General features: G+C 46.3%; 1 protein-coding gene across 1 annotated transcript; it reads left to right on the plus strand.

Moving 5' to 3' along the window:
- The first annotated feature begins 2,922 nt into the window (after nucleotides 1-2,922).
- LOC110509543 (protein Wnt-4) lies at nucleotides 2,923-11,283 on the plus strand. The gene is made up of 9 exons (XM_021590471.3): nucleotides 2,923-3,484; nucleotides 3,696-3,930; nucleotides 5,294-5,447; nucleotides 7,948-8,032; nucleotides 8,192-8,323; nucleotides 8,493-8,635; nucleotides 8,747-8,887; nucleotides 9,021-9,183; nucleotides 9,309-11,283. Exons 2-9 carry the CDS (start codon nucleotides 3,842-3,844, stop codon nucleotides 9,476-9,478), a joined length of 1,077 nt encoding a protein of 358 aa, XP_021446146.1. The 5' UTR covers nucleotides 2,923-3,484; nucleotides 3,696-3,841; the 3' UTR covers nucleotides 9,479-11,283.
- The last annotated feature ends 33 nt before the right edge of the window (nucleotides 11,284-11,316 follow it).

Here is an 11,316-nt window from a genome sequence, read left to right on the forward strand (position 1 = left end):
TGGCGAGCCCATCGCCATGGCATTGCTGGGGGATACAGAAAAAGACGTCACTGAGAGAAATGGACGGACACAAAGGAGGAATACGACATGGAGTAGAGTTTAAAAAAGGGGGGAGGAGGGAAACAGAGAGAGGGACTGTTCAAACGGAGAGAGAGAGAGAGGTTTGGGGAGGTGGGAGGGGGGAGGGGGGAGGGGGAGGGAAACAGAGAGAGGGACTGTTCAAACGGAGAGAGAGAGAGAGGTTTGGGGAGGTGGGAGGGGGGAGGGGAACAGAGAGAGGGACTGTTCAAACAGAGAGAGAGAGAGGTTTGGGGAGGTGGGAGGGGGGAGGGGGGAGGGAAACAGAGAGAGGGACTGTTCAAACGGAGAGAGAGAGAGGTTTGAGGAGGTAGGAGGCGGGAGGGAAACAGAGAGAGGGACTGTTCAAATGGAGAGAGAGAGAGGTTTGAGGAGGTGGAGCCAACCTAGAATTAGGTTATTTATTTGTTTGTTTGGAGAGGACCTCGTGTCACTGGGTTCAGGTAGACTATGGTATGCCATCAGATAGTGATATCATTAGAGGTCGTAGGGCAGGGGTCAGCAGGGCAACAAGGGCCTCATACACCTCTTTCAACGAGTTAACCAAAAATTGTTCAGCACTATTACACTAATTAAATAGGCCTATAAGTAAATGGGCATAGGTCACCAATCCCATCCCTGGACAGCCAAAGTGTGCAGGTTTTTGTTCATACCTAGCACTAAAACACCTAAATCAACTATTGGAGATCTAACACAAGTAATAAATTAGTTAACTCAGGTGTTCCAACTCTGGGCCGGAACATACCCCATTAGCACGCACGCACGCACGCACACACACACACACACAGAGAGAGTGCTGTACAGGACCATAAGGGAGCACCAACCCCCCTCCTTGAACTCTAATATCAGACTTTCCTTCTACCCTACATCCCTGAATGTTCCTTTCGGCCCACTTTCCCTTTACCCCTTCACCTCAGTTTAACACCCCAGTAGTTTCTCTTCATCCCTCACTCCATCCCTCCCTCCCTCCCCTCCACTTTCGTGATTTATTTGCCTCAGTTCCAATATTTGTTGCCAGTGTGTTTTATACCCCTTGTCTAAATGTCACCCCTTCTTCTAAGACGATATAGAGAGGCAGCGAAAGACCGAAGGAGAGGGCAAGTACGGGGGAGATAGAGGAGGGGTGTGGGGAACTCGTAAAAAGAGCAACAAAGTTTGGGAAGATTAAACATTAGGTAAGACACTTTCTCACGTACATATATACACAAAAAACCATAGTGTCGCAATTCCTGGACGAGGGGTGGGTGTAGTCATCTCTATATCAAATCACATTTTATTTGTCACATGCGCCGAATACTACAGGTAGAACCTTACAGTGAAATGCTTACTTAAAGCCCTTAACCAACAATGCAGTTTTAAGAAAATACCCCCAAAAAGTACGAGATAAAAATAACAAATAATTAAAGAGCAGCAGTAAATAACAATAGCGGGGCTCTATACAGGTACCAGTACAGAGTCAATGTGTCAATGTGCGGGGGCACCGGTGTCGAGGTAATTGAGGTCATTTTGAACATGTAGGTAGAGTTATTAAAGTTGCTATGCATGCGGGGGGGGGGGGGGGGGGGGGCAATGCAAATAGTCTGGGTAGCCATTTGATTAGCTGTTGAGGAGTCTTATGGCATGGGAGTAGAAGCTGTTTATAAGTCTCTTGGACCTAGACTTGGCGCTCCAGTACTGCTTGCCTTGTGGTAGCAGAGAGAACAGTCTATGACTAGGGTAGATGGAGTCTTTGACAATTTTTAGGGTCTTCCTCTGACATCACTTGGTATAGAGGTCCTGGATGGCAGGAAGCTTGGCCCCGGTGATGTACTGGGCCGTACACACTACCGTCTGTAGTGCCTTGCGGTCGGAAGCCGACCAGTTGCAAAACAAGGTAGTGATGCAACCCGTCAGGATGCTCTCGATGGTGCAGCTGTAAAATCTTTTCAGTTTCCTGAAGGGGAATAGGTTTTATCGTGCCCTCTTCACAACTCTCTTTGTGTACCGTGTTAGCTTGTTGGTGATGTGGACACCAAGTTGAAGCTCTCAACCAGCTCCACTACAGCCCCGTCAATGACAATGGGGACGTGCTCGGTCCTCCTTTTCCTGTAGTCCACAAACCTTTGTCTTGATCACGTTGAGGGAGAGGTTGTTGTCCTTGCTCCACACGATCAGGTCTCTGACCTCCTACATATAGGCTGTCTCATCGTTGTCGGTGATCAGGCCTACCACTGTTGTGTCATCAGCAAACTTAATGAACATGGTGCTGGAGTCGGGCCTGGCCGTGCAGTCATGAGTGAACAGGGAGTACAGGAGGGGACTGAGCACGCACCCCTGAGGAGCCCCAGTGTTGAGGATCAGCGTGGTGGATGTGTTGTTACCTACCATTACCACCTGGGGGCAGCCTGTCAGGAAGTCAAAGATCTAGTTGCAGAGGGAGGTGTTTAGTCCCAGGGTCCTTCATCTTATGCTGGGTATTTCTTACAGGCCACAGTAACCACTGCACGTTTCAGTCAAACACACAATGTAGCATCAGTGAGAACCTGTAGCTAGGACCCCTGAATGAACAGAGACATATTCTGACAGGTGCTTTTAATGTTCTTGGAAACTGGTGAAACAAACAAACAAACAAACAAACACACACACACACACGCACGCTCTAAATGAACCATTCAGCATAATTCTGTTTAGCTCTCCCTCTCTCCAGGGTCACATATTATATTATGTCTTGTGCTTAACATGCACAATGGAACCCATGCCATTCATCAGTGTTAATGTACTGCAGTGTAACAATTACAAAGTGTCCCCTCCCTCTGACTGCCACCCTACATCTCTTCTACCTCCCTCCCTCCTTTATAACCCATCACTGCCATCTCACCATTCTCACTTTGTTTCGGTCTTTTACGGGACTGGACACACATTCGTTTTCTTAAGAGGGGAAGCAACCAAGGGACAAACAGCAGAGAGGAAAAATGCTTTTTTACATATTTACCTATCGAAATCTTAGGGGCTTTTTTGGATGTTGAGTTTCCCTCACTTTTGTTCTTTGTGTTATAATATTAGTCTCTTTCTCTCTCTCAAACATTTTCTAGAGAGAGAGAGAGAGAGATAGAGGGGAATCAGACAAACAAAAAGTGTCAATTTTGATCACTATCTGCCAAATCATTCTAAAAAGTAATTTTATTTGGTCAAGAACCACACTATTTGGATATGACCTTTTTTATTTTCTAATGTAGTTGTTTTAGACGTGTACCTGGGTAACTTTACATGACAATACCTTCCTATAGGCATGTTTCTGCTATCACAGAGGTGGAAATTGTTCATCTATAACATTGATACCGTTCACTGAGAAATTGGATTTGATTTTCAATCTGGTCAGACACATTTCCAAAGAGAAAAACTACTGGACAGTGCTGGACATGAACTGGTAAGAACCCACGTTTATTACTAAGCTGTACTCATCCAGAGAACTTGTTATGTATTATACATAGCATTTTTCAAAGAAAATGAAATAGCACCCTCATCTACAGTCTTGATCACAGACCTGATGGTTGTGAATAAGTTGTAAGAGGGAGAGATGAGCTTCTCCGACAGAACACATTACTTAACTAACCAGGTCGACCTTCTCCTATCTGCAGATATGAGGGGATCATCCCCAAGCTCGGAACCAGAAAGATAGAACTAACTGACACACTGACGGACAACGAGGCTTAACCGTGGAAAAAGGCAGACTGCTGCCCAAGGACACTCACTGACCCACGGAGACGGACAGACAGACAGTCTGATGCCAACTGTCTCCGCTGTCAATCTCACGGCACAACTCCTCCTGCTGTTGCTATGGACAACCCACCCGACCATGGCAACCAACTGGCTGTAAGTCTGGCGTTCTGGGAGGGAGAGAAAGAGAGAGTTTGTTTGTCATGCTATAACTTTTAAAAGATGGTGACGTGCCTCTAAATCTCTTTCTGTCGCTCCCCTTTCTCCCTTTGTCTCACCCTTGCTGACCTTTTCTCTCTTGTCCTCTCTCTCTTTCTCCCTCCCTTCACTGTGTCTTCTCTGTCCCTTTGGTCTACTGGTCTCTCTCTTTCTCCCTCCCTTCACTGTGTCTTCTCTGTCCCTTTGGTCTACTGGTCTCTCTCTTTCTCCCTCCCTTCACTGTGTATTCTCTGTCCCTTTTGTCTACTGTTCTTTCTCTTGTCCTCTCTCTCTCTCCCTTCACTGTCTTCTCTGTCCCTTTGGTCTACTGGTCTTTCTCTTGTCCTCTCTCTCCCTCCCTTCACTGTGTCTTCTCTGTCCCTTTGGTCTACTGGTCTTTCTCTTGTCCTCTCTCTTCCTCCCTTCACTGTGTCTTCTCTGTCCCTTTTGTCTACTGTTCTTTCTCTTGTCCTCTCTCTCTCTCCCTTCACTGTGTCTTCTCTGTCCCTTTGGTCTACTGGTCTTTCTCTTGTCCTCTCTCTCTTTCTCCCTCCCTTCACTGTGTCTTCTCTGTCCCTTTGGTCTACTGGTCTTTCTCTTGTCCTCTCTCCCTTCACTGTCTTCTCTGTCCCTTTGGTCTACTGGTCTTTCTCTTGTCCTCTCTCTCTTTATCCCTCCCTTCACTGTGTCTTCTCTGTCCCTTTTGTCTACTGTTCTTTCTCTTGTCCTCTCTCCCTTCACTGTGTCTTCTCTGTCCCTTTGGTCTACTGGTCTTTCTCTTGTCCTCTCTCCCTTCACTGTGTCTTCTCTGTCCCTTTTGTCTACTGGTCTTTCTCTTGTCCTCTCTCTCCCTCCCTTCACTGTGTCTTCTCTGTCCCTTTTGTCTACTGGTCTTTCTCTTGTCCTCTCTCTCCCTCCCTTCACTGTGTCTTCTTTGTCTCTTTTGTCTACTGGTCTTTCTCTTGTCCTCTCTCTCCCCCCCTTCACTGTGTCTTCTCTGTCCCTTTTGTCTGCTGGTCTTTCTCTTGTCCTCCCTCCCTTCACTGTGTCTTCTCTGTCCCTTTTGTCTGCTGGTCTTTCTCTGTCCTTCTCTTTCGCTCTCTGAAACCCTGTCCCCTGTGTTCTCTTCTCTTTCACCCATCATTGGCTCTTTCGCCCCTTCTCTTCCTCTCCCTCTATCCTTAATCTCACCCCTTCTTGCCATTTACACCCTCGCTCTCCCTCAATCCCCATCTCCCCATTTTCTCTTCCTCTATCTCCCCCTCTGCCCCTCCCCTCTCTCTCCTGCATCGTCCCCTCTCCCTCTCTTTCTCTCCCTCAGCTCCCTGGCGAGGATGCCGCGCTCGCGGCCCGTGTCGGGTGCTGCCCCCTGTGGGCGGCTGAGGGGACTGTCCGTGGGGCAGGTGGGGGTGTGCAGGGCGCGGGGAGAGGTCATGGAGTCTGTGCGCAAGGCAGCCGAGATGGTCATAGAGGAGGTATGAGCCTGGGGCAGAACTGACATCGGATGTGTTACAAAAGTAGTGAAGTCCATGTGGAAGAGTTTATTTAAGATCAACCATTGACTTTCTCAAGATCATCTTCAATCAGCATCATCAGCGCTGTTGTTACAGTCATCTTCAACATCATCATCAGCGCTGTTGTTACAGTCATCTTCAACATCATCATCAGCGCTGTTGTTACAGTCATCTTCAACATCATCATCAGCGCTGTTGTTACAGTCATCTTCAACATCATCATCAGCGCTGTTGTTACAGTCATCTTCAACATCATCATCAGCGCTGTTGTTACAGTCATCTTCAACATCATCATCAGCGCTGTTGTTACAGTCATCTTCAATCAGCATCATCAGCGCTGTTGTTACAGTCATCTTCAACATCATCATCAGCGCTGTTGTTACAGTCATCTTCAACATCATCATCAGCGCTGTTGTTACAGTCATCTTCAACATCATCATCATCACCAAAATCATCTTCTTCAACCGATATCCATATCAATCAGTGTGGAGGAGTGTCATCATTAACCTCCTCAATCATCCTCATCATTTGTATTTATTATTATTATGATCATCTTCTTCTTCCTCTTTAACCAGCATCATTAACATCCCCTCATCTGTACTCAGTAAAGTATTAAACTATTACACCAGTTTGACCAAAGTTCACTCTCCTCAGCACCTATGTAAAATGTCTATCTGCCTGTCTACAGTGCCTTGCGAAAGTATTCGGCCCCCTTGAACTTTGCGACCTTTTGCCACATTTCAGGCTTCAAACATAAAGATAGAAAACTGTATTTTTTTGTGAAGAATCAACAACAAGTGGGACACAATCATGAAGTGGAACGACATTTATTGGATATTTCAAACTTTTTTAACAAATCAAAAACTGAAAAATTGGGCGTGAAATTATTCAGCCCCCTTAAGTTAATACTTTGTAGCGCCACCTTTTGCTGCGATTACAGCTGTAAGTCGCTTGGGGTATGTCTCTATCAGTTTTGCACATCGAGAGACTGACATTTTTTCCCATTCCTCCTTGCAAAACAGCTCGAGCTCAGTGAGGTTGGATGGAGAGCATTTGTGAACAGCAGGGTTTCAGTTCAGCAGTTTTCAGTTCTTTCCATTCCACTTGGCCATTCTAACACCTGGATATGTTTATTTTTGAACCATTCCATTGTAGATTTTGCTTTATGTTTTGGATCATTGTCTTGTTGGAAGACAAATCTCCGTCCCAGTCTCAGGTATTTTGCAGACTCCATCAGGTTTTCTTCCAGAATGGTCTTGTATTTGGCTCCATCCATCTTCCCATCAATTTTAACCATCTTCCCTGTCCCTGCTGAAGAAAAGCAGGCCCAAACCATGATGCTGCCACTACCATGTTTGACAGTGGGGATGGTGTGTTCAGCTGTGTTGCTTTTACGCCAAACATAACGTTTTGCATTGTTGCCAAAAAGTTCAATTTTGGTTTCATCTGACCAGAGCACCTTCTTCCACATGTTTGGTGTGTCTCCCAGGTGGCTTGTGGCAAACTTTAAACGACACTTTTTATGGATATCTTTAAGAAATGGCTTTCTTCTTGCCACTCTTCCATAAAGGCCAGATTTGTGCAATATACGACTGATTGTTGTCCTATGGACAGAGTCTCCCACCTCAGCTGTAGATCTCTGCAGTTCATCCAGAGTGATCATGGGCCTCTTGGCTGCATCTCTGATCAGTCTTCTCCTTGTATGAGCTGAAAGTTTAGAGGGACGGTTAGGCCTTGGTAGATTTGCAGTGGTCTGATACTCCTTCCATTTCAATATTATCGCTTGCACAGTGCTCCTTGGGATGTTTAAAGCTTGGGAAATCTTTTTGTATCCAAATCCGGCTTTAAACTTCTTCACAACAGTATCTCGGACCTGCCTGGTGTGTTCCTTGTTCTTCATGATGCTCTCTGCGCTTTTAACGGACCTCTGAGACTATCACAGTGCAGGTGCATTTATACGGAGACTTGATTACACACAGGTGGATTGTATTTATCATCATTAGTCATTTAGGTCAACATTGGATCATTCAGAGATCCTCACTGAACTTCTGGAGAGAGTTTGCTGCACTGAAAGTAAAGGGGCTGAATAATTTTGCACGCCCAATTTTTTAGTTTTTGATTTGTTAAAAAGGTTTGAAATATCCAATAAATGTCGTTCCACTTCATGATTGTGTCCCACTTGTTGTTGATTCTTCACAAAAAAATACAGTTTTATATCTTTATGTTTGAAGCCTGAAATGTGGCAAAAGGTCGCAAAGTTCAAGGGGGCCGAATACTTTCGCAAGGCACTGTATATCAACCCCGAACCCATGGTCCCATTGGCTTGGCTGTTGGTCGGATCAGTGCCAGCACCAGTTTGACCAAAGTTCACTCTCCTCAGCACCTATGTAAAATGTCTATCTGCCTGTCTATATGAACCCCGAACCCTTGGTCCCATTGGCTTGGCTGTTGGTCGGATCAGTGCCAGCACCAGTTTCGTAATCGCCGTTGGAACTGCTCCACCACCCCACGTGGAGTCAACGTGTTCGGTAGAGTCATGAGCCAAGGTGAGGACAGCAGGGCCTCTCTAGTTACCACTGGAAATCTGGTTGTACCACAGTCATTAACATGCTGGTAACCGTTGATTCCACATGGCTGAAATCAGAAGGACATGTGATGACATGGTAAATGACTCAATTGCTCTCTTGAACTCTTCTATAAACCAGGCACCCGTGAGGCAGCCTTTGTGCACGCCCTGTCCTCGGCGGCGGTGGCAGTTGCAGTGACGCGAGGCTGCAGCCGGGGGGAGCTAGAGCGGTGTGGCTGCGACAGGAAGGTCAGAGGGGTCAGTCCCGAGGGTGAGTCTGCGGTGTGGACCTCTGATCCTCTCTCTACGCTTGTGTCTAGACATCAGTCTATAGGTCTGTCTCTCTTTCTGTCTGTCAGTTAAACTTTGTCTCTATTGTCTTGAAATACATAATTGGAAAATGTGCAGATGCTGTCAACATCTTTCTGTCTGTCCTGCAGGTTTCCAGTGGTCTGGGTGCAGTGATAACCTGTCATATGGTGTGGCCTTCTCCCAGACCTTCGTGGATGAGACGGAGCGTGCCAAGGGGATGTCGGCAGGGCGACCCCTCATGAATGTCCATAACAACGAGGCTGGACGGAAGGTTGGTGGCGGTGGGGCACTCTGATGACATCTTCAATCTTCACTTCTATCATCTTTTTTTCCTTGTTTCCTTTGACTTCCTGATTGTTCTTTTACATTCCTCCATCCCCAGGCTATCCTCCATAACATGCAGGTGGAGTGTAAGTGTCATGGTGTCTCGGGATCCTGTGAGCTGAGGACCTGCTGGAAAGTCATGCCCCCATTTCGGCGCGTCGGCGCCGTGCTGAAGGAACGCTTTGATGGAGCCACAGAGGTACAGCCATATATTTGGGATATCATCTTCATTATTCATTTAATAGGTGACAAACCATTGGAAATTAGTGTTTTTTACTGCTTCCAGTCTTTTCAAAATCTCTAACATTCAACAAATACCCCCACTCACCCAGGTGCGTCTGTCCCGTATCGGCTCCAGGACAGCCCTGCTGCCCCGGGACCCCCAGGTCAAACCTCCTGCCGCCAGGGACCTGGTGTACCTCGCTGTCTCTCCAGACTTCTGCCGTCTCGACCCCGACAATGGGATCCCCGGGACAGCCGGCCGACGCTGTAACGGTGAGATTCAGTCACATCAGCAGCACTGGGATAAAGCATTTACGTTTTATTAGGTGATCAGGCTGTTTTGTATGTTCACATCCTTATTTCCTTTCCTCTACCTCGTCTACATCCTCCCCTCCCAGGCACCTCCCGGCTGGCCCCAGATGGCTGTGAGCTGGTGTGTTGTGGGCCAGGGTACCGGGCAGGCCGGGCCGAGGTGGTGCAGCGCTGCTCCTGTAAGTTCTCCTGGTGCTGCTCGGTCCGCTGCCAGCAGTGCAAGAACACAGTGATGATCCACACCTGCCGAGAGTGAACCCAGTCTGTCTATGCAGAACCCAGAATACTGAGCAGACACGCAAGAACCTTACACCTGTGCAGACACTCTAGGACACAGCCCAGACACTCCAGAACACTACCCAGACCACAACACTGTCCAGACACTCTAGAACACAACCCAGACACTCCAGAACACTACCAAGACACAACACTGTCCAGACACTCTAGAACACAACAGTACCCAGACACTCTAGAACACAACACTACCCAGACATTCTGGAACACTACTACAACGACCAGACAAGTGGAGGCTGCTGAGGGGAGGACGGCTCATAATAACGGCTGGAACAAAGTAAATGGAATGGCATGTGTTTGATACTATTCCACTAATTCCGCTCCTGCCATTACCACGAGCCCGTCTTCCCCAGTTAAGGTGCCACCAACCTCCTGTGGACCAGACACTCTAGAACCAGGGTTCCCAACCTAGGATGCGCCAACATTTCTTTGGGGGAGGGGGGGGGGGGGGGGGCAGGATCTTCCTTGACTTGAGGGTTATATATTTTTTTATTGTTTATACCTATCTAAAACAACGCATCCATCTGTGAAGCTTTAGGCTAGAAACAAACGGTAAAATGCCCGAGGGAGATGCGAATATAGGAATATCTTTGGTTTGTCTCCATGACATTCAGAATCTGAGCTACAACCTAAAGTCAAGGAGTCAAAGAAATTGGACTTTGCTTGGGAAGTAATCTTATACAATGTGACTCTGTCGCTCTCTATTGATCTATTCACATTCTGTAAAATATAATATGTATAATTAAATTGAGGTTGATATGCATTTTAATAAAACATATTTGGTAGTGGAATAACATTGTGGGAAATCGGTTCAAGACTTTATTTTCCTTATGCTTTATTATTATAATCATTAAATAGCCTACCTAAAATCCTAGGTCCCTGAAATTAAACAAAGTTACATTTTTCAAATGAGAAAAGTGGGGCCCTGGGGGAAAAGGTTGGGAACCGCTGCTGTAGAACATTGTCCAGACGTGGTAGAACAACACTTTGATGACATGTTCTACAAAACTGACCTGACATACACTTTAAGACTCTGGCAAGAACCGTGTGGATAGTATAAGCTAGTGCATTATGAGAGTGAGGACCTACGTATGACAGAAACCTCTGCAAGGGAAGGCAGAAAGGGTGGAATGACCTCGCCCATTACCTCTAACGCCAGAAAGTAGAGAGATATACTAACAAGCATGGAGAAAGGAAACTCCCTGCATAGAGCACTATTCACACTCCCATTGAACATATTACACTCATGATGTACTCTTTCAACCTAAAAGGAACTATAATGCAGCATTGCAAGTCAGCGTCCTACACTGTGTAGGTGATTGTCTAGATCATAATGGCACACAGCCTACAGCGAGCACACACACACACACAATTAAACTGACAAAGCGTTTAAAGCCGAAATTAACCTCAACTAACAGGGAAATTATTACAGCCCTTTTCTTAAATGCATTTGATTTCAGTATAGTAGGTAGTTGCAAACTTTATACATTTACTGTATTTATGATTCTTGATTTCACTGTAGTAGGTAGTTGCAGTCTTTATACATTCATGAGTCTTTTGCCACTATTCTGTCTTTTATTTATTTGTACATCAATCATCCTGTGGCCCGTTTTCCTACCCCTCAGATTCTACCAGTGAGAATACCTGTCCTCTCCCCCCAGTCCGTCTGCATCCATGTTGCTTTAGTCCAACACTAATAAAACAATTGTGATGCATGTTGCTCGTGTTCTGCAGTCGACTTGGTTAAATAAACTTGTTTTGACTACAGTTTCTTCTATGATGTGTGCTGTAAACCATCAC

The sequence above is a fragment of the Oncorhynchus mykiss genome, chromosome 3 (genome assembly GCF_057628025.1).
Source record: "Oncorhynchus mykiss isolate SJ-2025 chromosome 3, ASM5762802v1, whole genome shotgun sequence".
Taxonomy (NCBI): Eukaryota; Metazoa; Chordata; class Actinopteri; order Salmoniformes; family Salmonidae; genus Oncorhynchus; species Oncorhynchus mykiss.